The following is a 27,439-nucleotide window of genomic DNA, read 5'->3' on the forward strand; positions in this document are numbered from 1 at the left end:
TGTTTTAAAAAAGTTCATCAAAGACATCAACAGTGTTAATGAGACTATATTGTCTGTAAAATAAAATAGATAAATAAGTAAATAAATAAATAGGAAATAGGAAACTATATAAAGCTTTGCAGGAGGAAAGCTCCTGTAGCAGTGTAAAAAGGAAATACTCAAGTAAAATATGTGAGTTATTATAGTTTTGTATTTTTCATTTTTGTTTCACTTTAGTTTCAGGTAGTATGTGTGGCATTTTAGTTGAGTTTTTATTAGTTTCAGTGTTTTTATTATTATTATTATTATTGTTATATGGTGGATTTTTTGTATATTATATATAGTGATTTTAATAGAGAGTTTAGTTCTATAAGAAAATAGCTGATCTGAAAAATGTTGGCTTGTGAATAAATTAGCACATAGAAGTATAGAATAATATAGAAAGTAGGTATATAATATTAGATTAGATTACAGATACAATATACAGAATAATGAAGTTAATCTGGATCATTTTTGTGAAGTTACTTTCTTGCTGTGAAATGAATGAGGTCTCCCGGCGCTGCAGTGCTCGGGGCCGCCTGCGGGGGCGCTGTTGTCACTTTCCATACCCATAAGCGGGGGAGTGAGAGGTGCATGAAATGGAGAAAAATGGCGGATCATGTGCAGGTAAGCAGAGGTTTCATGTTTTTGTCACCGACAGTTCATGCAGACGCGTGAGAGTGAGTGTGATGGCGGATTCGGGTGCAGTGCTCCCGGCTCGCAGCCCGCGCACGGCCGGTGCGTGTAGCGGGCGACTGTGTTGGAGCTGTCGGCGGTAAAAGAAAAGGATGAGGAGGCTGCTGCTGCTGTTGCTGCTGCTGCTGCTGCCTGTGTTGACTTGTGGCCTGCTGTCACTGCTCGGGCTGCAGTTAGCTTCTGCTAGCTTAGAGGCTCATTTCAGGCTGGCAAATAACAACAAACCCCGGCAAACCTCCGGGTTAGAGACTGTAGAGTGCCCGGTGTTCGTGCCAGTTCGTCGCACGGCACTAGCGTGATAATGGTGTCTTTTGAAGGCTCATGTCAGTGAAGTAAACAATAAAAGACGAATGGGCTGGCTGCGGTCATGTTTAGAAGGGACCCTTAGACTTGCGAAAGATCTCGCGAGAGTGATAATTTTTTGTAAACCAATTGATGATGTTTCTCTAAACCTTTCAATGTGTTTTCTGACCCTACACTTAAACAAATCTTAACCATAACATCATCTTATCACAAACCGCAATAAGTTTGTACAAGATGCACAATAAAATAACAACACGCACAAATCTCGCGTGAGTTCCACAAATTAGGGGTTCCCTTCCAGACCACGACCGTTGGCCGCGGACGGATAACAAGCTAGCTGTCAGGCTAACACTCAGTGTTTAACTGTCAGTTTGGCGCCAGTGAGGATCACACTGTGGACATTATTCATGTTAGGGAACACTTTGACTCATTCTTCACTGCTTTGTGTCCAAATGTTGACGTATTTATTTGTGGTCCCGCTGTGCTAAAGCTAGCTGACCCTCCAGCTGGCTAACTCCGCTAACGTTAGCTCGCTCCAGCCCAGACGTCAACTTCTCCCGCCCGAGCCCGTTTGAAAACATGATTTGGTCGGTTTAACTATTTGTCTGTGACACCGGCTTCTTGCCCGGGGCTGCTGGCACCGTGTTGGAGATTAAAATCATTGAATAAAGAGCACAGAGGGATTTAGCCCAGTGTTGTTTATGTGCGTAACTAAGCAGTGGTGTTTTGTTTAGCTAGCCTGCTGTAAGCTAGCTGCTGCTCCGTGCTGTGGTCTGGACACATGTTTGGACAGGAGAGGACAGGGGGCACTGCTTCAGGTTTAACTGCAAGATTTTTCTCCTTCAGTTACCATTGAAACCGAAAAAGAAGAAAGCATCGTCACATCATTAACCAATATTCAATGCTTTGCTTGGTGCCTGACTGAGGTCGTGGATAGAAGGGGAACCAAAGATTTGCGAAACTCTCGCGAGATTTGTAGACATTTTTCCTTAAATGAGCACAGTGTATAAGTAAACCATGTGTTCATTAATGTGACAAAATTGGGTAAAAGTCTGGGCTTGTTTAGGGTGAGAAAATACCAATTTAGAGTTAGAGAAAGATCATGATTTGGACTAAAATGATAAATCTCGCGAGATCTTTCCGCGGGTTACCGTCTAGACACGACTAGTCTTTGGTGCCAGTCCTGTTGAAGCTTATGGGACCTGCGTTTAGAAGCTCTGCAACCCAAAATATCTATATTGTATGACATTTTATGAAGAAATGCCTTTAACAAATGAAAGAACACGCTTCAGAGAATAACATCATGGCTGATTCTTCTGAATCAACGTATTTGTTTATTTGCTGTATCCAGTTAATATTCAAAGGTTAGGATGTGATCGACTCTGAATTTTGGGGGCCGATACCAATATCAAGGAGTAAAATAATTCTGATACCATTGAAATGCTAATTATAAATTACTATAATAATAAATTATAAAGAACTATATATTTAAAATAATGAGAAAATATTTTAAAACAGTCTGCATTATGTTATGTTAAAAAGGCAGCTTTCATTGACTTTTCACAAGTTGTAAGTGTAATGTCCCATGAAAATCTGTAGTTTAAGTCGTTGTATGATCTTTGATGAAGAAATGCTCCTAATAAATGAAAGAAGCCATGTCAGAGAACAGCATCGATAACAATAATATCCAAAGATTGTCCTGATTGAATCTGAATTTTTGGGGCCGAAACTGGTAGTAGGGAGTAAAATAATTAAGGTATTGATACATCAGCACTGAAACTGTAAACTTTCACTGGCATTTTTAATAATTATTAGGTCTACAACTAACTAGGGGTGTCCCAATCTGATATTGATATCAGATATCGGTCCGATATCAGCCAAAAAACAAGTATCAGATTTTATCGGACTGCATCTAAAATCTCAGATATAAGCGCTCTGATAAGCTCCAGCTCTTCTATCCATAGGTGACTCTGGTTGCAGACTATTGTTCTCTGTTTGAGTAACATCACTTGATCAAGCCTTTTCTAACAGTCCACACTGCAAAATAAGTAATAAAAGTATGTATGATTCGTGCTGATATTGTATCGGCCAATACTCAAGGCTGCAATATCGGTATCGTATCGGAAGTGAAAAAGTTGTATCGGGACATCCCTATAACTAACGGTTATTTTCATCGTCAATTAATTGATTAATAGTTGTTTGTTTCAAAATGTCCATAAATGGTGAAAAATGTCAATCGGTGTTTCCCAGAGACCAAGATGACGTCCTCCATTACCTTGTTTTACTCACAACCTGAAGATATTCAGTTTACTACCAGAAAGGAGTAGAGAAAACAGAAAATATTCACATTAAAGAAGCTGAAATTTAAACTTTTTTCCTTAAAAGAAATACTCAAACCATTAATCGATTAATGGGTGCAGCTCTAAAATAAATATATATTATAAAGAACTATATGTTTAAAGAAATAAGACTTTAAAAGTTTATTTTCTTTCTGTCTTTTATTGACTTTTTACAAATTGTAAGAGGAGAGTCCCTTGTAAATATTGAGTTTAGGTTGTGAAAGTGAAAATGAAAGAACACACCACAGAGAACAACATGCTGAATAATTTTTTTTTCCCAAATGTGTGCTTTCGTTTATTTGCTGTTGGTCTCCAACTAGTATCCAAAGATAATTATAGGCAAACTTCTTCCTGACTCAGGGCAAGTCGACTTAAAATAAAATGCTCATCATGGTAAATTAAATATGTTCAGAGAGGCTACAGGTTAAAAAGGCTTAAATTCACATTTACATTTAAATACAGGTATTAAATAGTCTTCAATTCTGTTTGGAAAAGTCTTAAATATTTATTGAATGCTGTGAGCCGGGTCTAAAATTGACTCATGTAAATGCCTGTACATTTAATCTTTAATGAGGATAAGTATAGTAAGGATAAATATATTTTATCAAATTAATAAACATATTTGGGCACATTATAAAGTTTTATTAATGAGAAGAGGAGGTTTGTGAATGTTTGATTTGAATATGTAATGAGTTGTGTATGTTGAGTCGTCATGTAAACTTCACCTATAATAATTTCTGCGTATAATTAAACCAACCAACAGCAAATAATCAAATGCACACATTTGTAAAAATTAGTCACAGTGTTGTTTTCTGAAGTGTGTTCTTTAATTAGTTTGAGGCATTTCTTCGTCGAAGGTCCTAATTAATTATTAAATTAATTGTTAACTATTTTCATTTTTTAAGAAAATAGAAGCCCAGATTCTCTGATTTCAGCTTTTCTCTCTGACAGTAAACTGATTATCTTCAGGTTTTGGACAAAACAAGACATTTGAGGACGTCATCTTGGACTTTGAAAGACCAAAGATCAATTGATTGTTCAGTTGATGTCTCCCACAGAGCTGCAACGATTAATCGATTATTCAATTAATCATCAGCTATTTTCATTATCGATTAATTGGTTTGAGTAATTTTTAAAAAAAAATTGAAAAAGTCAAAATTCTCTGATTTCAGACTCTTAAATGTGATTTCTTTTTTCTGGGTTCTTTACACTTTTATGACAGTAAGCTGAATGTTATTTGAGTCGAGGGCAAAACGAGACATTTGCAGATGTCATGTTAGAAATATTGATCAACATTTTTGGATAGTTTATTACAAACACCTATAACCGATTTAATCTGGAAATAATCGTTAGTTGCAGCCCTGCTTTCCAGCCAAGTCCTTGACTTAGTCATTTTATGTTGGCATTTCTTCTCACTGCTGTATTTGAATTTTTATCAGTTTAACTACACTCAACATCTCCCATAGGCTTCAGCAGAACTGAACCAAGCATTAGAACACTGGTTTATGTGACCCTTCCTTGTTTTTTGGTCCTCCATGATGTCCTAAAAAGACCTTGTGGTTTTAGTTTTAGAGTAACTTCATGCACCTTTCATGTGTAAGTATTGTGTTGCCAGCTTGTGGTGTTATGTAGGTTTGAATGTGGTAGCCAGCTTGGGTTATTCAGACTTTTAAGTTTAACATCCATTATGTTCCAGTTACAGCAGTGTAGAGGCCAGCTGAATATATAAGATATTGTAGACAGAGCAGCCGGGCTGCACTGAGCTGCAGCATGCAGGAGGAGCTGCAGCAGCAGCAGCAGCAGCACTGACATTGACACTGTGAGTTTCTCTGGATCTGATCCAAACAGGCTGTATTATATTGGTTTGTCACATGAGCTCCAAAGACGGGATCGTGATCTGATTGTAAAATATATTCTTGAATAAGGTCATGGTTTTCATCTCCTGTCTTTATGATCTTTTACAGTTTTTTACTGTTTTGAAAGTACATCACAACATCACATAGTGAGGGATGACGTCAACTGTTCTTTAATATTTATAAAAGTATCATTTGAAGTGTGGTTGTATGAGGTACTTCTCCATAGTCAGTGTATTACTTACAGTAGATGGAGGTGGACACTCCCCAGTTGTTTTTAACTTAAATCTTCACTGTAGATCTTTAGCTTCGAGTCACGTTCATGTGCACGCCGTCTGAACTGGGTGTGTGGGTAAATGAATGACATTTCATTGGTCATATGGTGAAATACAGCAGGTATATCTACATGATAGATGACAGAAATACACTCATTAACGTGGGCAAAGGAAGTGCAGGGAGTTGATCAGTGCAGCGGACGTTGAGACAGGTCGCACTCACAGGAAGAGGGCCGGGATAAGAGCTTAGCTAACCTGCTTAGACCTGATTCTTAATATAAACATTAATATTTTTAATAATGCACCACGTTAGACGGTTCCTTGTGTTTAGCATTAGCATTAGTTCTCTGTGCATTTCTTTCATATCCAAGGAAAACTGACACGGTAACTGAAATATCCCCAACCAAATCAATATTGTTATTGAATAAAAATCAGGACCTTGTGAATCTGAATCGATACCCAGATCTCTAATGTAGAGAAATTCAAAGTTTGACAGGTCTGCGGCACCCTAGTTATGGTTCCTAAGCTGTGATTGGACAGATACTGTTTGGAGGCGGGGCTTGGCGAAGATTCAGGTATTGGAATTGGATCCAAACTGGGACAAAATAAAATCTGTGCATTTCAAGTAAAAAGAGTTTCTTTGCATTTTGGACAAACTAAGACATGTAGACGTCACCTCAGATGCTGAGAATCTGTGATGAGCATTTTTTGTTGCAGCCCTAATAGATGTGCACAGACCTGCAGCTGCATTGGCTGATCGGGTTAATAGATTAGATCTCAGATCAGTTTCTTCCTCTTCTGTGGTAGAGACTCTGATCAGTAGAGAGAAAACTTCATCCAATCTTTCATTAAACCTTCCCAATAAAATATTCATATGCCCAGACTGGTGATGATATATGATAATGATTATTTTCATTATTGAAAATGGACCAGTGGATGGACTGAATAATCACAGAGTCTGAGAGGACGTCCTCACCTGTCAGATAAATGCTGAATAAACACAAAAATAAAACAGAAGCTGTGATTTATATATTTATTTTTTTTAAACTGGAAAACAAAATCACATCTGTCTGCTGTGCATGAGCCTAATAAAAATAGAAGTGGTTTGATTTAAAATTAGAAACCAAAAACACGTCTGTCTGTCTGCCTGCCTGTCTGCCTGTCTGTCTGTCTGTTTGCCTGCCTGTCTGCCTGCCTGTCTGCCTGCCTGTCTGCCTGTCTGTCTGCCTGTCTGCCTGTCTGTCTGTCTGTCTGTCTGTTGTCTCATGAGGAGGACACACTCAGGACGTAAACAGCTCAGTGTTCCCCAACATCCACCCTGTTTACAGCCGTAAACCTGCCGCAAACCAAACAAATCAGGATTTATGTGACCCAGTTTGCAAAATTTGCACACAGTCTGTTTATACTCAACTTTATTTTGGAGATCATGTTGATAATGAATCCCACAAAAGCCTAAAAGTATACATGTGCAGAAGTTCAGATCCGATCTGTCCCATCAATGACTTGATCAGGTTTTTTCAACCTTTAGCTGCAACTAAGGGATACTGTCCATTAATGTATGTATATATAGTGCCACCTTTTGTATTTATTTGAGAAATGAATCTGAATCAAATCATAGGATTTCCAGATTCTCATCTGTAATCGGTCAAACTGCCGTCACTTAACTTTAAAGGGACAGTGAGCGATTTCATGTAGGAACTGTTTTCTATCATACAAAGAAAACAGGAAAGAGACGTTGCTGTTCAGTTTTTCAAGTGTAATGTTTTTTTTGGCTCTTTAAGCTCCACAAGCTGAGCAAAACTAATGTCAACTATTTTGAGTAATTATTTAAGAAAAAAAAGTACAAATTCTCTGATTTCAGCTTCTTAAATGTGAATATTTTCTAGTTTCTTTACTCCTCTCTCTTCACTTTGTGAAATCATAATTGACATTCTTCACCATTTTCTGATATTTAAGGACCAATAAATGGATCTTCATCAATAAAAATGATCATCTATTTCAGCCCTGATGTCACATTTGTAGCATTGTGTCTAGAGTTGCAAAAATTAATTGACTTAATAAATTTTAATTAATTACAAATTAAAATTTGACTTTTTTTGACTCGATAATTAATTTCAGCTTCTTAAATGTCAATATTGTCTAGTTTTCTTTCCTCTCTGGCAGTAAACTGAATATCTTTGAGTTGTGGATAAAACGAGACATTTGAAGACGTCATCTTGGACTTTGATCAACATTTTCTACCATTTTCTGATGTTTTATAGATCAAGCATCTAATCAATTCACTGAGAAAATAATCAACAGATTAAGTGACAATGAAAGTAACCATTAGTTGCAGCCCTATCTAGTTTGTAAAGTCATGATGATGTGATATTTATTGCGATGTCATGAGATGATCTCCGTAGCTCCACAGTACATCATTATAATGATGTTTTCTCACGTTTTTCCTCGTTCAAAAAATTGTGATTTGGTTCTATGATTTGGATATTGCAATTTGATTGCTACTGCAATTAATTGTGCATCCTTAGGTCGAGATGAACACACATTACAACACATTAAAAACACAGTTTAGAGAAAGATGTGTTGGCCAGGACGCACCATAGTATTTAATTTAAAATGCTATTTTAACAACCATTTTTGCTTTAACAGTCATAAAGTGTCCTGCGATTTGAAAATTGCAGTAGGACGGGTGCGATTTTAATATTCAGCCCTAATATAAAGTGTGCATCAAGACACCAAATTATAAAGCAGGCAGAAATCAAACTTTCTGATTGGAAAAGTTTCAGTCCACAGTCCCAGTTTTAATCACATTGTCAAACAGTTTCATCACCACCCAGTTCAGCTGTCGGCCTGCTCGCCGCTCCGCTCGCCGCTCCGCTCGCCGCTCCACCCGCCTGCGTGGATGTTTTCTAACTCGCTCTGAAGTATTTTGAGTTTGGCTTCATCTGGTGCAGCAGATGGCACATGTGCAGGCAGGGTTTGGTACTGAGCTCTTATCTGAGGCCAGCAGAGTTTCACTGAACGCACACACACACTGCTCCTCACCTGTTCACCACACACACACACACACACACACACACACACACACACACACACACACACACACACACAGCATGACTACCACCACCAGAGAGGATCCCCACACCCAGTCACCACCTCTCTCCTCCTTCTTTAACCCTCCATTTTGAATCTATCAGTCACTGACATCTCACTGTGACGGAGCATGACTCAGCACTTTTCTTACCAGACACTTTAGCTTGTTTGCATTAAGTGTATGGAAGTAAACATCTCATTAAAACTGCAGCAGACAAGTTTCATAGTCACTTAATCTTCGTTATTTTCTTGATCGATCAGTTCATTCTTTGGTCAATAAAATGGTGAAAATGTTGATCAGAGTCTAAGATGACGTCCTCAAATGTCTCGTTCACTGAAAACTGAAAGAGAATTTTTTTCTTTAAAAAAATTACACAAACCGTATAAAACCATCTAAGTAATAGCTGATTAATTTAATAATCAATTAATCATTGCGGCTCTGCAGCTCACAGTCTGCTCTAAATGTGCACATTTAGTGGAAAAATAATTATTTTCACAATCAGTTAATGTGTTGATTATTTAGTCCATTAATCATTTCAGGAAAGAAGTGAAATGTCCATCAGTTTCATAATAACTTGCACTTCGTCTGTTAGCTTGATGCTAAGACATAATGGGAATTCCCATTGGTGTGCTAGCAGACATTAGCATCCAGGAGCTCTATTCATTTTGGTCTTACTTTTTGTTTTATGATGGCAGCAGCTTAATGAACAGGAGCAGCTGAAGTTTACTTCAAAAAGTATTTTATTTACTGCTTTACATCCTAACCTAGTATCCATCGGGCTCTATAAGATATATGATCATAAATTAATTATTCTGGTATGGACAAAATGTCCATCACTTTTTTCTTAAGTCCAAAGTGACGCCTTCAGATGTCTCATTTTGTTCGCCAAGAAAAGAGGTGAAGCAAATTCTCACATTGAAAAAGGTGGAACCTGAATATTTTTATCATTTTGGTTCAACAATTAAGGCTGCAACTAATGATTATATTCATTGTTGAATAATCTGTTGATTATTTTCTTAATCGATTAGTTATAAAATGTTGATCAAAGTCCAAGATGACGTCCTCAAATGTCTTGTTTTGTCCACAACTCAAAGATATTCAGTTTCCTGTCAGAGAGGAAAGAAACCAGAAAATATTCACATTTAAGAAACTGAAATCAGAGAATTTTGGCATTCTTTATTTAAGAAACTGACTCATACTGATTATTTTATAATCAAAACAGTTGGCAGTTAATTTAATAGTTGATTAATCATTGCAGCTCCATTGAAAATGTACTTAAATGATTAATTGATTATTTAAATAGGTATGATTTGATATTCTGTTGATTGATTTTATCGCTCTAATGAACATTAAACACGTCCAGAAGTAAACTGTCCTCCTGTGGGTGACATGATGGCACCAGTTCATCTCTCTGCAGGATCTTGCCAGGAACATGACGTGTTCTCTGTTCCTGTGTGATTTTTACTTTATGAAAGTTTTTTTTTTTTCTGTGTGTCAGTGAGTCTGTGGAGTCGGTCGGTCACTGATAAGCTCACTGTCTTCCACCTCTCTGTTTATCAGGGCCTTGCCCAGCTGGAGATCCTGTGTAAGCAGCTGTATGAGACCACCGACACCGCCGTCCGCCACCAGGCAGAGAAAGCTCTGGTCGAGTTCACCAACAGCCCCGACTGTCTCAGCAAATGTCAGCTGCTGCTGGAGAGAGGCAGTGTGAGTACAGAACCACACCAAGACTCAATACTCAATACTCAATACTCAATACTCAATACTCAATACTCAATACTGTAGAAGTATGAAAGGATTACCAGCCAACTTATCAAATGTAAAAGTTCTGAGTGGACAGCAGCATGACCCCTGTCACAGTCTGTATGATATGATGTTAGCTGGTCATTATGGTGAAATAAATCCTGACAGGATAGATGCAGGACTTGAATCATCCTGAAAGACTTCATTTCACAATAATCACCTGCTCACTGTACATTATCCCGCTTATTACATAAATACTTACAAAAAATATTTGGCATACATTTATGTGACACAAAATATCAGATTTAAAGTGATTTTATGGCTTTATTTCACAATAACGAGAGTTAGATGGATATGCACCAAAAAATGAGTGAATTGACACAAAATATTAATTTTAAAATGGATTTTGTGAATTAATAATGATTTTATTGTTCCCCCAGAGACTATGATCAGAACTGTGTCCTTAGCAGTGGTCTGTTATACAGAAATAACAGACCTTAGAATGTTGTAATCAAACAAAGCCTTGTAATAATAAATTATTATTATTATTGATCAGTCCCCTAAGATTTCACGGGCTGTTTTTGAGATTGTTGCAGGTGAAAATGCTTGACTTCGCAGTAGATTTCTCACAAATTCCAAGGCTTGTTGCCGTGTTTTTAGGCATCTTTTTGCAATCAGATTGCAGGAACAAGTTAGAAAAAAGAAAGTTCTGGATTTATGTATTCATTTTTGTGTATAATTTATAAAAATCAATGGCACCTTGTTCCAGAGAGAACAAAATCTCTAAGTAACTTTACCAAAAACGTTCAGAAATACAAAAACTCTTTTGTAAATTAAGAGGTTCTCCTGGTGGTACTCCTCCTTTTGGAGCTCAAATTCTGTCAAAATTGGAACCATAAAATAATAAAATAGAAAAGTGCACATAGCTTTGATAAATATCAATAAGAATGACAACAGAAAAATATATAAATGCAAGAAACAGTAAATAATTAAACAAAACTTTGGGTGGATTCATTGAGATGTACATATATGTTTGGACAAAATTGCAAGGTCACAGAATTCACAGTGATTAGTTGAATCTGCATGAATTCTTACAGTCGCAACTTCCTGCAGGGACCGACTGTATCACTGTATATCCTTAAAAGAAGTTTAGTTTGTAAAATCTTAATCTGCAAAGTAACAGAATACAGAAGTTAATGAAGTAGTAGTGTTGTAAAAAGTAGAGTATTTCACTCGATATTAATTAAAATATAGTGCCATAAGGAAGGAAAAATAGTATCAGGAGATCTGCAATGATAATGAGTAGTAAGATGGATGTACATGAAAAGCACCAAACATATTTTCACTAACATAATATTTTTCTTCTTGTCTGTCAGTCTTCATATTCTCAGCTGCTTGCAGCCACCTGTTTGTCTAAACTGGTGTCTCGAACCAGCAACCCTCTACCCCTCGAACAACGTATTGACATCCGTGAGTATCACTCCATCTTCAGAGTTTACTATGAGATGTTAAAATCATCTGCAGTGTCGGGTATTAAAGTCTTTTCAGCTTTATTCTCACTTCTTTGTTTCATAAATATAATTCTTCCACGTGTGAAACGTAGGAAAAGTCTTTTAGCTGTTAGTTGTTGTTCCTCTCATGAAGCTGTTTGTTTGTTTGTTTGTTTGTTTGTTTGTTTGTTTGTTTGTTTGTTTGTCTGTGATGTTCAGGGAACTATGTGCTGAATTATTTGGCTACGCGGCCGAAGTTAGCAGCGTTTGTGACGCAGGCGTTGATCCAGCTGTACGCCAGGATCACCAAACTGGGCTGGTTCGACTGTCAGAAAGATGACTACGTCTTCAGAAACGTCATCGCTGATGTCACACGCTTTCTACAGGTCAGTGTGTGTGCGTGTGTGTGTTTAATCATGTGTTGGTGTAACAGTGTCTGTGTGTGTGTGTGTGTAACGGTGTGACTGATGTGTACCTGTGTTGTGTTTACAGGACAGCGTTGAGCACTGCATCATAGGGGTCACCATCCTGTCCCAGCTGACCAATGAAATCAATCAGGTAGGTTGTCGTCTGTTTGCAGGAGTGAAGCCGAGATCGAAAAGTGGCTGATGATGTGTCAGTAGTGCTTCACTGGCAAATGTCAGTGGAATAGCACTGGTTCAGGTGACATATGCTGGTGTCTGTGATGGTATCCTGCTCCAGTATTAGCTTTGGGTACAGGATATATGAAACTGATGAACATGTGCATCGAGGTGTCGGTTTGACGGCAGCCTGTCCTCTGAGTGACACCTGCCAGTGGAAAACAAGTGACATACCATCAGACATTTACTGATCTCTGCTGCAGGTTCTGTGTGTCGTGGTGAAAACGTTTTAACGCCGTCCGTTTCCTCCCGACAGGCCGACACGACGCATCCCCTGACCAAACACAGGAAGATAGCATCGTCGTTCAGAGACTCGTCCCTCTTCGACATCTTCACTCTGTCCTGTAACCTCCTCAAACAGGTACGTCTGCTTTCACAGACGACACAAAACAAAGAGAGAGAAATGTTGAAGAAAATGTTTAATTTTAACCATTTTCATAGTTTGGGATATCCTTGAATTTGAATGTACTCCCTGAAAAATAAAAAATCAACACAATCTGGGGTTTCATCAACACAGTCACTCATGTAAACAAAGTCTTTTAATATTTGAAACTGAAATGAAACAATCCCATCATCACATTAGTTTGTGGTGTCTCATATGTGTTAGGAATATGAACAGCTGGTAAAATAAACAATATAACTATATACCTGGATTGTTGTGTTTATAAAGGGAAGCTGCCAGCTTCATTTTTTCATTTTTTTTTTTGTAGTTTAGATGTGAGGATAAAGCAAAATTTTTCATTTAGCTTCCTTGAAAGTGTTTGAATTTTACTGTTTGAACCCTGAAGTACAGAAGTAAAATAAGTGTAACTTCCTTTCACCTTTAAAATGAAATCACCTCTGAATTCAACTCATTAAAGGAGTTTTGTTTTTTGTTTTTTGTAGTGTATTTATCGTGGACGGTGCTTATCAGTAAATATCAGCCGTATTCCCTGGGAAGATGTAAAGATATCAATTTAAAATCAATCTGAAATTATAAAACAAGTTTATAACTAATGTTCAATAATTATTTAACAAAAAAAATCCTGACATTTTTTCTTAAATGTTTTGTCTCTTTTTTCAAAGAAAAACAAAGTAAACAAGCAGTGAAAATTAAAAGCATCTCTCAGATTTATGCCAATAGTTAGGCTCAAGAATATCAAAGAATTTTAATGACATTTTCAGACTAAATCTGTGTCTTATTCTGAAGTATCATGCAGAGAACAGCTGATTCTGTCAGGTGGTAGAATCAGCTGCTCACACTTTCACTTCTAAAATAATTTTCCTCTGCAGACATTTTAAGAGCTTATTGTTGTCGGAGCGTGACCTGCTCTAACAGTCTGACGATAAAGTCACTTTATGACACACATGGAGCAAAACAAACAACGGATTAGAACAGAACACGAAACAGAAGCTCGGACAGAGAACATGTGGCTCAGTTTAGTTTAATCTGCTTCAGACAGCAAACAGGAGAACCGACAGGGTTCTTACCGGTGCGAACACTTTAATTTTAAGTTTTTTTAATTTGACCAATCATCTTTGCTTCCCGTAAGTTCCACCAATCACAGCAGTCCTCCACACAAACGTCATACCTGTACGTCTAAATGAACCAACTCACTGTTACGTTTTTATTATTTACCATTTTTTTGTATTGTCACATGTACTGAACAGAACACAGCATTTCAGTGTTATTGACATTTATCAACACTGTGTGCATTTTATATTTATTTATTTTACATAATTTTATCTGTTTTGACTGAGTTTGAGCTCCAGAAACATTTGTTGTCTTTGTGGAATAACCCTCAGATGCACTTCTTCATCTACAAATACGGCCTGTTTTGTTTTTGTTTTTTTTTTAATCCTGAAGCTTTTTGGTAAGTTTACTGACAACACTCAGAACAGAGTGGTTTTGTTCTCCCTGGAACAAGCTGCCTTTTAATTTTTATTTTAATGTGATGAAGAAGTGAAATAACCATTTTGAGTGCATGTGTATAAATATGTAATTTAGCACAGCTGCAAAAGCTTGAAATTGAATTTGAGTCTGGAAAAGGTGCAGGAACCCTGACCTGTCTGTCTGTTTTCAGGCGTCAGGGAAGAACCTGAATTTGAACGATGAGTCTCAGCACGGCCTGCTGATGCAGCTGCTCAAACTCAGCTACAATTGCCTCAACTACGACTTTATAGGAACGTCCACGGACGAGTCGTCGGACGACCTGTGCACCGTACAGATCCCCACGTCATGGAGATCAGGTAGCTGCAGCCAGTGTGCAGATGAACACAACTATCATCATTTCATTCCATGACTTTAAAATATAACAGTGCAAGTCCATGTCGAGACTTTGAGGACGGATCAGGGCTGCAACAGGATCTGTTCATTTCCATTTTTTATTCATCAGTATTTCATTTTATTAAACATGTTTAATGCATCAAGTGTTGAGATGATTAATCATGTCATGGGGTTTGTGTCTAGAGTTGCAACAATGAATTGACTTAATAAATAAATTAATAAATCTTGCTTTGTAATATTGAGCTCTACAAATTAAAATTTTACTTTTTTTGACTCGATAATTAATTTCAGCTTCTTAAATGTGAATATTTTCTGGTTTCTTTCCTCTCTGACAGTAAACTGAATATCTTTGAGTTGTGGACAAAACAAGACATTTGAGGACGTCATCTTAGACTTTGATCAACATTTTTTCACCATTTTCTAAGATTTTATGGACCAAACAGATGATCAGTTAATCAAGAAAATGATCAACAGCTTAGTCAATAGTGGAAATGAAAGTATTTGATGGTGAATCTTGAGCTGACAAGTCTTCTGTTTTCTTTCTGTCTTGCAGCGTTTCTTGATTCCTCCACCCTGCAGCTCTTTTTCAATTTATATCATTCCATCCCTCCGTCCCTGTCCCCGTTGGTAAGTGACGTGTTCTTTATGTTCCGATGACCCGTCCAGAGTGACGTGTGGAACCTCCTCCTGTGTGAGACTGAACGTTGTGTCTGTGTGTGCAGGTGTTGTCATGTTTAGTTCAGATCGCCTCCGTCAGGAGGTCCCTCTTCAACAACGCAGAGCGAGCAAAGTTTCTCTCACATCTGGTGGACGGAGTGAAGAGGATACTAGCAAACCCACAGGTCTGTCGCACACACACACACACACACACACACGCACACACACGCACACACACACGCACACACACACACGCACACACACACACGTACAAATATCCATTGCTTAAGTAGAAGTACAGGAAAAAAAAAACCTCTGGTAAAAGTAGAAGTACTGATTCAACTTGTTTACTGCAGTAAAAGTGAAAAAGTTCAGGCTCTGAAATGTCCTCAAAGTATAAAAGTCAGAAGTCGTCCTCCGTCCATTTCTACTGACTGTTTCTCTAAAGACAACTGACCCTCAATATTTCTCTTACATCTTTTATGTTGTTTTCTTCTCGTTGGCTCATTTTTGTCTTCTTATGCTTTGTTACACCTTGTTACAGTCTTTCCATTTTGTTATGTCTTTTACTCTGTTGTTGTCTTGTTACATTGTTTGTTGTTTACTTGCTGTGTTTTTGCATTACTGTTTATGTGTGTGTCACCTCTGTTACACTGTTTTCGTATCATTGTGTCTGCTGTGTGTGATGTGTACTGATGACTTTCTGAAACAGGCTCCTTACTTTAGTTTTAATGACTTTTCAGGGAATCATTAAAACTAAAGTAAGGAGTCTGTTTCAAACATAGAAAGTTCAGATATTTGTGTTCAGATGTATGAAATAAAAATAAAGTACAGATATCTGAAAACACTGCTAAGTACAGTAACAATGTATTTGTACTTAGTTACTTCTCATCTCTGTCGGTAACACACTTGTGTCACACACATACACACACACTTTTCCTGCTCTGCTGTTTGACGTTGTGTTTGTGTGTGTGTGTGTGTTTCAGTGTTTGCCAGATCCCAACAACTACCACGAGTTCTGTCGTCTGCTGGCGAGGCTGAAGAGTAACTACCAGCTGGGGGAACTCGTCAAAGTAGAAAACTACCCCGAAGTTATTCGCCTCATAGCCAACTTCACCGTCACCAGTCTGCAGGTGGGTCTTACTGGTTCTGTCCAGGAAGTTCATGTTCCACAGTGGTTCTTAAACTGTCAGAGTTCCAGCAGGGATGACCACGACGATGATGATGATGATGATGATGATGATCGGTGAATTAGATCAATCAGATGCTCATTATCGGTCAATATTCAGTAAAAATAAGTGATAGGGAGGATTGTGTTCCAGACATGATTGCTCTCCTGTTCCTCACCTGTTCTTTATCTGTTCCTCTCCTGTTCCTCTTACTTTCCTCTCCTGTTCCTCTCCTGTTCCTCCATGTTCCTCTCCTGTTCCTGTGTGTCAGCAGCACTGGGAGTTCGCCCCTAACAGTGTTCACTACCTGCTGAGTCTGTGGCAGCGTCTGGCGGCGTCGGTGCCGTACGTTAAAGCCACCGAGCCTCACCTGCTGGAGACGTACACTCCTGAGGTCACCAAGGCCTACATCACGTCACGGCTCGAGTCGGTCCACGTCATCCTCAGGTAACGTCTGCTGGAGCGCCTGTTTGTTCTGTGAAACCGGCTGCTTTATATGTTCAGAGGGACTCCATGATGCATTCAGGTGTATCTCATAAACTCAGAAATCTAAAAAAAAAAAATCTTTTAACTTTAAAAAGTTAAAGTTTCCATTTTTTTTTTCAAACTCAACCATATTCTTGTACAACAGGTCTGTGATCATTTTCAAGTTATTTTATACTCATACTTAATATACAGTTTTGTTAAGAGCCGTGCAAAATAAACCTCAGAACGACTGACATTTGATATGTGTTGTTTTGTAATTGTAAAATCAACTAGTGTTTAAAAAAACAAACAAATCACATTAAATCTTGATATCATCTTGTAAAATCACAGAACTTCTTGACTTGGTGCCTCATCACCTTCATTCATTTAAAAGTTTTTTAACACATTTTGCCTTTAATAAATATTCCACCTCATTGCAGAAAGCCGCGTTGTGATTTCACTTTGTGCAGCCCTGATCGTGATGGTATTGAATCTGGAGATAAATGTATAGTCCCAGCCTTTATGCTAAGCTTTATGCAAATGTTTTTCTGGATGGAAAAGCATCAAACACATTTGTCCAAAATCAGAAAACAAACTGAATGAACTGTTTGTCTGACTGTGTTGACCCACAGAGACGGTTTAGAAGACCCCCTGGATGACGCCGGCCTCGTCCAGCAGCAGTTGGACCAGTTATCCACCATCGGAAGGTGCGAGTACGAGAAGACTTGCGCTCTGCTGGTCCAGCTGTTCGACCAGGCGGCTCAGACCTACCAGGAGCTGCTGCAGTCGACCAACTCGAGCGCCGCAGACATCACTGTGCAGGAGGGTACGAACTGCACACCGATACACACTTTAAATAAAAATGTTTCTGATTATTGTTTGACATGAAACCGCAGCACCTTCTATCTTAACAGGATGTAAATATCGTGCTCCTCCCTCTGCAGGTCGGTTGACATGGTTGGTTTACATAATCGGGGCGGTGATCGGTGGACGGGTGTCGTTTGCGAGTACAGACGAGCAGGACGCCATGGACGGAGAGTTAGTCTGTCGGTAAGAATTCAAGAATACATGAGAGCTGTTCAAGTTAAAACCCTAGAAAATATCATGTTCTGTGGAACTAATAGGAAAAAAACATTTTACTTGACTGGGTTTTTTTCATTATTATAAAACATAAATACAGTATATCACTGTGTAAAAAGCCGTGACAGCAAACTGATGAGTTCAGTCTTTATATTTACTTTATTATACTGTATTTTGATTGATTGATACTTTTATTATCACAACAAGTCTGAAACGTGTCTTGTGTTACAGTGGCTCCGTTTGCAACATCAGAAACAACAAACAAAAAAACAAAACACAGGAGACAAACAACACACGACATTTAACAACAAGCTCCTTTAACGTTCGTCTGATCTGGGATTGAGTTTCATATTTAATTAGCAGGGACAATGCAGATTAATAAACATTACTGTAAATACATCTGTAGTCCCTGGGCAAATAAAGGAAAAAAAAAACAGAATATATGGTTCAGATTACAAATTCAGTTGTCATTTATCATTTATAAGCATGCAGAATAAAAATAAAAAGAGGGGCAGATATTCTAATTAATAGAAACATTATTCAGGGACTCCCTTTTACTACATTGTCAACAACTGTTTAAAACAACAACACAGAGGCTCATAAAACAACAAATACAAAGCAAATAAATGAGGGATGTTAATGTAAAACAAGACAGGGACTAAAAACATGATGCTGCATTGATACTAAAACATGCAGAGCAGCAGCAGAGACATAAAACACAGAGACGAACATCCGTGTGCTCCATGTTTGTACCTGTTTGTCAGTTATTGTCATTATCAATCAATTTGTTGATCATTTTCTCTACTAATCAATTATTTGTTTGGTCCATAAAATGTTGATCAAAGTCCAAGTTGACGTCCGTAAATGTTTTGTTTTGTCCACATCTCAAAGATATTCAGTTTACTGTCAGAGAGGAAGAAAGAAACTAGAAAATATTCACATTTAAGAAGCTGAAATCAGAGAATTTGAACTTTTTTAAGGGTAATGATCCCTAAAACCTGATCAAACTGATTAATAGATAATGGATAATGTTTCTCTTTAAGATAGAAATGTGTCTAAGGTTTTCTTTAGTGAAAGGTCTGACTCGGTTCTGTCTGTTAAACACGTCAGGGTTCTCCAGCTGATGAACCTGACGGACTCTCGGCTCGCTCAGGCCGGTAACGAGCGCCTGGAGCTCGCCATGCTCAGCTTCTTTGAACAGTTCAGAAAGATCTACATCGGAGACCAGGTGCAGAAATCATCAAAGGTGAGCTCAGCGTGTGTGTCATGTGTTAAATTAACCCCAGCCTGGTTTCACACCCCGCTGCTGCCCCCTCCCCACCCCTCAGTAACCCTCCACTGTCCACTGCTCACGGGGGTTAAATTGTTGGGAACGAGCAGGTCTTTTGTCCCGCTGCTGACTGCAGCAGTTTCTTTAGAGCCTCTCAGTCTCAGTCTGCTCCTGTGTTACTATTGTGGTGTGTTGTTCGCCGCTTCATGCTGACTGACGGAGTGTGTTCTCTTTGTTCGGGGCAGAAACTGCAAAATGTGAACGTCCCAGATAAGTGGTTTGAATGTAGAAACTGTAGACTCATGATGTGCCCGTCTGGTCTGGTGTTACTGTTACTGTAGCTCCCTCCTCCCCCGACCCTGCAGAGGTTCATCACACACACACACACACACACACACACACACACACACGTAGCTTCAGATCAGCTGATGTCGCCTGCAGTTTCTTTGTGTTCTTCTTGTGTAGCTGCCAGGATCAGTTGGATCAGTGTCGGAGGCCTTTTCTGCTGCAGACGAAATTTTCACCAAGCAGTTCCCTTCATTACACAAGAAAATGTTTTTTCGTGTTTCCATTAGCAGTCAGGACTGGGCGGTTTATCAATACTATGTCGTATTGTGATATGAGACTAGATATCGTGATAGATATCGTGTTGTGATGTAAGTGTTGTTTTTTCCTGGTTTTAAAGGTTCTTTTACAGTCAAGTGATGTTATTTTCTGATCTTCATCATCAGACTGTTCAGCTGTTCTGTTATTTGTCTTCATAGTCATTATAGGCACATTACTGATGATTAAGTAATTAGGAATGTTATGATTAATGATTGATCGCTGTTAAAAATCTTAAAATGTATAAATTGATAATCTTTAGTCTGGAAATTGTTTCACATTGTGTTGTCTGACCAGTTCATTTGTTGAATAAGGAAATTTAAAATGACAGGGGGAAAAAAAAGAGAAAAACTGGACTCGACTGGACCAGTACCAGTAGAACCACTCCATGGTTGCCCCTCTGAGGTTCTAAGCAAGTGTGTTTCAGGTTCTGCTTTTGTTTCCACTGTTCTCCAAACACTTTGGGAAACAAGTTCATTCAGACAGGTGCAGCAGGTCGTTTTTAGAGGCAGCTCATCCATCCCTTAAGGCAGGCATGTCCAAACTGTTCCATAAAGGGCCATGTGGCTGCAGGTTTTCATTCCTACCAAGCCGGAGCACACCAGGCTGGACTCATTTAATCAACTGATTTCAGTTTTCAAACAGCTGATTAGTCGAATCAGGTGTGCTGTAGACTGGTTGGATCAAAAACCTGCAGCCACTCGGCCCTTTATGGAACAGTTTGGACATGCCTGCCTTAAGGACTGTGCTGATGTCCATTGCGGTTTAGTAAGGTGATTTGATTGGTCAGTAGGCGGTGCCTTAAAGAGTTGATCTTGACCTGCTCTGGAGGAGGCTGGCCGTTCAGCGTAACCATGGTGATGTAACCTGGTTAGAAGTGTCATAGGACTGAAAACTCCTGAGTTAATCCTGAAAGTTACCTCACTAACCACAGATCATAAGGTCATAGCACCGTGCAGACATTGTTTAATCAGCGACATACATTCAAAAATGTTTATCAAACACAAAGTAGAACCTAGAACCAAAACCTGACAGGTTCTTGGAGGGTCGGGTCATGTGACCCTCAAGGTTTCTTCAGTGCAGTGGGTCAGCAGAAACGAGGTTACAGTCAGCACAGTGAGCAGCATCAGAGGATGTGAGTGTGATGAGGGGACGGGCCCCTCTTCCTGTTGGTTTAACCCTGTAGAGCGAGGCCCCCGGCTCTTTATCTGCTGCACATCTCTGTGTCTTCATGCTTCATTTGTCTTTGTCCCGCTGAAAGAGCTGATGGTGGCGTGTTCCTCCTCTGGATCCTGTCCATCAGGTTTCAAAGCCGGGATTTTATTCTGATCAGAAAAACTTCAGATGCAATAAGCAACTTAAAGGGACAGTTCAAATTATTTGAACTGTGGTTGAATGAGGAACTTCTCCATACTGAGTGTGTGCTGCTCTGGCAGTGTTCTCTATATTTAGAATATTTTCACCACTTTTCCTTTCTGCCAGACAGACGTTTCTGACAGGAAACCACTGTTACATGAGCCGAATATCACTCTCTACAAACCAACCAAACTCCACTGACAAAATCAGTCATTTTATCTCCCAGAACACAGGAGCTGTTGTTCTACTGCTGCCTCCATCTGTTAGTGTGTTTGTGTTGTTGTGACTTCAGTGTTTTAAAACTACAATTCAGATTCACTTAAGTCACACAGCAACACAAACACTCATTTCTAACCTTTTCCCAGGCTGTGATTATTTTTTGTGGTGGTTCTTGGTGGAGTTGTGTTGTTATTGTTCTGAGTAATTCTAGATTAATTTAAAATTTGAATCAGATCACTGATGGTTATTATCCTACAGAAAAAACATTGCTGTGAATATATGTGATCAGTACAATTTACTACATATGATGGCTGTATGTTGATAAATATATAAATACATTTTACAAAATTAACATTTTGGTTTCATTTAAAAAATAAATTAACAGAATAAATGTATTAATCATTTAGTCTCATACAACCACATTTCAAAAAATCCAGACTATCCCTTTAAAAGTGATGTCAGCAGCTGTGAAGTACAAAAAAAACAAAAGTCAAATTCTCAGTTGATGCTGTGAGATAGTTTGTTTAAAAGAGACTTGATGGACAGATAATCACATGATATAATCACATCTGTGTGTGTGTGTGTGTGTGTGTGTGTGTGTGTGTGTGTGTGTGTGTGTGTGTGTGTGTGTGTGTGTCGATCACATTGATTGATCTGTGTCTGTTTTTGTGAATTGCAGCTTTATCGACGACTATCAGAGGTTCTGGGGTTGAACGACGAGACAATGGTGCTCAGTGTCTTTATAGGGAAAATGTGAGTAATAAAATAATTAAATTATTATAATTAGATATATTTGAAACCATAGTTTGTATTTGTTTTCTCTAAAATTCAAAGTTGTGTTTATCTATATTAAAATAATTCATTTATATCAGTAATGAAGCATGCCGGTCTCATGTTTATCAGTTATTTAATCAGGACGTCTCTTCATTGGTCAGATTTTCTCTTTTGTCTCTTTCAGCATCACAAACTTGAAGTACTGGGGCCAGTGTGAACCAATCACCTCCAAGACACTCCAACTACTGAACGACCTGTCTTTAGGATATCCTTCATGAGGAGTGTGTGTGTGTGTGTGTGTGTGTGTGTGTGTGTGTGTGTGTGTGTGTGTGTGTGTGTGTGTGTGTGTGTGTGTGTGTGCGCGTGCGTGCGTGCGTGCAGACTGGGACTGCAGCCAACTCGATTAATCTGCCAACTGTCTTAATGATTAATTGTTTAGTCTGTTAAAATGGCAAAATGCTTCTCGTAATCTCACAAAGTCTCTAAATGTCTTTTTTTGTCCAACTAACTGTCCAAAACACAAAGACTCTTTATTTACAAAGAAAAGCTGCTCATTTAAGAGGCTGCAACCTGACAGTGTTTGATACTTTTTGCTTAAAAAGTGACTGAAAAGATTAATCGATCATCAAAATAGTTGGCAAATCATTTTCTAATGAATTAATCAAGTAATCATGGCAGCTCTAGTTCAGATTACAGAGGAGGAAGAAGTACTCAGATCCTCTAAAAGTAAAAATAACACTGTGTAGAAAAAGTCCTGTAATTTCAATTTTGGTGTTGAAATGTACTCCAAGTATAAAAAGTAAGAACTCATTAATTTGAATTAACCCGTCATGTTTTGTTCCCGCAGAGATCAATATAATCTTATCTTAATCAGAGATGACAGGAGTACTAGAGTGTTGTACTCAAGTAAAAGTACTGTTACTTTAAAGAAAAGTTACTGCCTTACGAGTTAAAACATCACAGCAGGCTCAGTAACGTGGTCGTACAACACTTGTAGTGAATTGTGTTTGAACCTGAAAGAAAATCAAAATACAGAAATGAAATAGTTGAACAGATTTTTTCACAGCAGCTGAAGAAACATGTTCCTGCAGGTGTGTGTTTCCTCCTTAACTTCAGTGTTTTCACGTACAGCAGTGTGAGGAAGCTGGTGAAGCTCAGTGCAGTTCAGTTCATGTTGAATAACCACACAGTGAGTGACACACACACACACACACACACACACACACACACACACACACACACACACACACACACACACACACGTGATGTAAATATAAATATTTTAATGAGAAGAAAAGTTCTGTTACTGACTTCCTGTCTGTGTGTGTGTGTGTGTGTGTGTGTGTGTGTGTGTGTGTGTGTGTGTGTGTGTGTGTGTGTCAGAGTGAACATTTCTCCTTCCTGGGAGTGAACAACCAGTCCAATCTGAGCGACATGAGGTGTCGGACCACCTTCTACACGGCACTGGGGCGCCTGCTAATGGTCGACCTGGGTAATCACACACACACACACACACACACACACACACACACACACACACACACACACACACACACAGAGTCGATCAGACTGTTTTCGTACAGGCTGCAGTTAAAAGAAAGGCAACAGTAACATCATTTTATTTTCATTGTGTCCACATGATTTCTTTAAGTTTGAAAAATAAACTTAATGATTACTCTTTAAGGACTCTAGCTAGAGTTGAACAATTAATCTGAAATTGCAATATAGTACACTGCAATGTTCAGTTTGTTAAAGGTGAAATGTTTGTCAAAATATCATTAACCATTAAATGAAATTATATGATTAATAATAAATTAAATATAAATATCATGTAATTAAATATGGTGGTGTTGTGGAGGTCTCCTGACCGACACATCGTTCTCTGGGCTTCAGAACAGATCCCTGAAAAAAAACACAGCATAGTCGAATAATGACGTATTTGTACAGAAAATCATATTGGAATTGTCAAAATTCAGTCAAAATAATTGCAATTAGATATTTCTTCAAATTTGTTCAGCTGTAGTTTTTACAGTCGACTGGTTTGGATTAAAGAAAAGTTATATCTATTATAATAATATAAGATATTATCTGATCATTGAACACTGCATTACACCACTAGTTTTGTTTGTTCTGTGCTGTTGTTGTTGTTGTGTGTTAACTGTGCATCCTCTGTCTGTGTGCGTGTGTGTGTGTGTGTGTGTGCGTGTGTGTGTGTGTGTGTGCGTGTGTGCGTGTGTGTGTGTGTGTGTGTGTGCGTGTGTGTGTGTGCGTGTGTGTGTGTGTGTGTGTGTATGTGCGCAGGTGAGGACGAGGACCAGTTTGAACAGTTCATGCTGCCGCTGACGGCTGCATTTGAAGCTGTGGCTCAGATGCTGAGTACAAACACCTTCAATGAGCAGGAAGCCAAGGTGACAACACACACACACACACACACACACACACACAGACTGAAGTCAACTGAGCTTTATTTACTTTTACTCTGTTTTGTGTATTTGATAATTAAATTCAGTTTGGAGCAGCATTAGTAGCAGCTTTAACTCCAGAGAGATGTTTTTTGTTTTGTTTTATTCTGACAGTTTTCTTCTTCTTCTCTTGTTTCCTGTAGAGGACTTTGGTGGGTTTGGTCCGAGACCTGCGAGGCATCGCGTTCGCCTTCAACGCCAAGACGAGCTTCATGATGCTGTTTGACTGGATGTATCCTTATTTCATTGAATTTTATTTGATTTTTTCTGTTTTATTTCTATTTATTTATTATTCATTTGAAAACGCACAGTGTAAATTAATAATAATTAATAATAAAATAATAAAAATCACACAGTATGTACAACAGAATAATTTACATCCTCACAGCTGACTGACCTCACAGTCTGTCCTGAATCTGTTATAATCTGGATTATTGATCTCAGTTTGTGTCTTTAACCCCGGTCACCTGCAGATATCCAGCCTACATGCCCATTCTGCAGCGAGCCATCGAGCTCTGGTACCACGACCCAGCATGCACCACGCCTGTCCTCAAACTGATGGCTGAGCTCGTTCACAACAGGTGAACACACTCAGTAATCCAGGTGTTTTAACCCTGCAGAGTTGGACAAAAATGAGACACTTGAGGACGTCCTCTTGGATTTTGATCAACATTTTTCACTATTTTCTGACATTTTACAAACCAAACAAGTAATCAGTTAATTGAGAAGATAATGGACGAGTTAATCAGTGATGAGAATAATTATTAGTTGGAGCCCTAGAAGAAGATCTCAGGTCCATAATAAATATATAATAATACATATTAAATCAGATTGAAGAAGAAATCTGGTTTAAATGTGAATCAAACCCTCAGTCAGTGCTGATCTGTAGAAGAAACCGTGACGTGCATCAGTGCTGAGAGGAAATACTGTCGACTCTTCAGCCCATGAAGAATTAATGAACAGTTACTGACACTCAAAATGCAAACGAAGCACTCGCTGCAGCAGCTTCTGACCGTCTGACTCATCATCGCGTATACGTGCAGAAATAAACTCAGATATACGGCTTGTTACAAAATCTCCTCCTGGACAGTTTTATTAGTGGTTTGTCTTTTAAAATCATGTTAAAGTCACGTATACGATCATTAAATCCTGTGGTTGGTCCGTTCGCTTTCACACCACAAACAAACCACATCAGGACCACTTGGAACCAATGATGTGGACCAAACAAACCGGACCCGGACTGTCCCTTTTTGAAGCAGTCCTGGTCTGGTTTGTTTGTTCCACATCACACAGAGAGACTGATTGTTCATTTCATTTACTAACCTGTTCTGTTTTGTGTGTGTTTAGATCTCAGAGGCTCCAGTTTGACGTGTCGTCACCCAACGGGATCCTGCTGTTCAGAGAAACCAGCAAGATGATCACGACATACGGTACTGACTCCAAACCGATTTTTACTGTCACGTTGTTGCCTGGTAACGTACGGAAACCCAGAGTGTTCAACATTAAATCAGTTCAGATCAAAATATACTGAATTAATTCTAAAAATAAGACATTTTTCAGTGTAAAAATCACCTGTCAGCGCTCTCTAGTTGTCAAAGTGTGTAATGGAGACTTAGTTTTTAATAGATATGCAACAGTTAATCAACTAAATTAATCAATAACTATTCTGATGGTTTTCTGGTTTCTTTCCTCTGACAGTAAACTGAATATCTTTGAGTTGTGAACAAAACAAGACATTGGAGGACGTCAGTTATTGCCAGATTGATCACTAGTTGAAAAATAGGTCCAAACGTGAAAACAGGTGGACGTATGTCCGTGTTCCACCTGATGTTCTGGTTCAGTATAAAATCTGTACAAACCTGCATCAAACTAAACGTTCCGTCTTCCTCGTTTTTCAGGGAACCGAATCCTGACGTTGGGCGAAGTCCCAAAGGACCAGGTGTACGGCGTGAAGCTGAAGGGCGTCAGCGTGTGTTTCGCCATGCTGAAGGCGGTGCTGAGCGGAAACTACGTCAACTTCGGGGTCTTCCGTCTGTACGGCGACGACGCTCTGGATAACGCCCTGCAAACCTTCATCAAACTACTGCTGTCCATCCCACACAGTGACTTACTGGTACGTTCATTTCTATCCACGCTGTGACGTGTCCTCTGACAGTCACACATCTGTCCTACAGGCCGCTGTCCAGCTCCTGTTTGTTAACCCCCCACCCACACTGAACTCAGAACAACTAACTATTAGTTGTTAGTTATTAGTTGACCTGAGTTGATATCATTCTTAAGAACTGGGACAAAACTGCATGTTGAGGATGTTTTGACTTTTACTCTTCAGTTTTTCAGAAAAAATCTAATTTAAGAGATCAGACTGTTGGCTGTTGTTGTAACATGCCGACCTCCTGGTGATAAAATGTTTTATTAAATGTACACGTCAACTCATCCGATGGAAAATCTGATGGAGTTGACATTAGCCCTTGGTGTGTGTAGCTAACGTTAGCCGTTGTTCTGTATAGCGAACATTAGCTGTTCATCTGTGTAGCAAACGTTAAACTAATATAACTGTAATCTGCTTATATCTTGCTTTTTTGTAACTCCAGTTTTTGTAACTATAGTTACAGCCACCTTTTTTTTTAATCCTAATTATTCAATCCTGTCAGATGTAATCTATTACTCCA

At 38.7% G+C, this 27,439-nt stretch overlaps 1 protein-coding gene across 2 annotated transcripts in view; it reads left to right on the top strand.

The window, feature by feature from the left end:
* Window positions 1-552: 552 nt before the first annotated feature.
* xpo7 (exportin 7) overlaps window positions 553-27,439 on the top strand; it is a 30,215-nt gene continuing 3,328 nt past the window's right edge. The window contains exons 1-23 of one of the 2 annotated variants that reach the window (XM_084745519.1): window positions 553-645; window positions 10,136-10,282; window positions 11,695-11,788; window positions 12,028-12,194; window positions 12,301-12,366; window positions 12,706-12,810; window positions 14,513-14,678; window positions 15,269-15,342; window positions 15,438-15,557; window positions 16,359-16,505; window positions 16,816-16,988; window positions 17,639-17,832; window positions 17,951-18,056; window positions 19,197-19,332; window positions 22,214-22,287; window positions 22,493-22,573; window positions 23,434-23,497; window positions 23,692-23,800; window positions 24,610-24,716; window positions 24,914-25,002; window positions 25,244-25,351; window positions 26,118-26,200; window positions 26,669-26,883. In XM_084745519.1, the coding sequence (XP_084601645.1) occupies window positions 613-645; window positions 10,136-10,282; window positions 11,695-11,788; window positions 12,028-12,194; window positions 12,301-12,366; window positions 12,706-12,810; window positions 14,513-14,678; window positions 15,269-15,342; window positions 15,438-15,557; window positions 16,359-16,505; window positions 16,816-16,988; window positions 17,639-17,832; window positions 17,951-18,056; window positions 19,197-19,332; window positions 22,214-22,287; window positions 22,493-22,573; window positions 23,434-23,497; window positions 23,692-23,800; window positions 24,610-24,716; window positions 24,914-25,002; window positions 25,244-25,351; window positions 26,118-26,200; window positions 26,669-26,883 (2,658 nt within the window). In that variant the 5' untranslated portion in view covers window positions 553-612. Of the gene's footprint in view, window positions 646-10,135; window positions 10,283-11,694; window positions 11,789-12,027; window positions 12,195-12,300; window positions 12,367-12,705; window positions 12,811-14,512; window positions 14,679-15,268; window positions 15,343-15,437; window positions 15,558-16,358; window positions 16,506-16,812; window positions 16,989-17,638; window positions 17,833-17,950; window positions 18,057-19,196; window positions 19,333-22,213; window positions 22,288-22,492; window positions 22,574-23,433; window positions 23,498-23,691; window positions 23,801-24,609; window positions 24,717-24,913; window positions 25,003-25,243; window positions 25,352-26,117; window positions 26,201-26,668; window positions 26,884-27,439 lie in introns of both variants that reach the window. The other variant, XM_084745518.1, reaches the window with a different exon arrangement.

This window comes from Lutjanus erythropterus, chromosome 20 (assembly GCF_056507025.1).
Source record: "Lutjanus erythropterus isolate fLutEry1 chromosome 20, fLutEry1.hap2, whole genome shotgun sequence".
Taxonomy (NCBI): Eukaryota; Metazoa; Chordata; class Actinopteri; order Lutjaniformes; family Lutjanidae; genus Lutjanus; species Lutjanus erythropterus.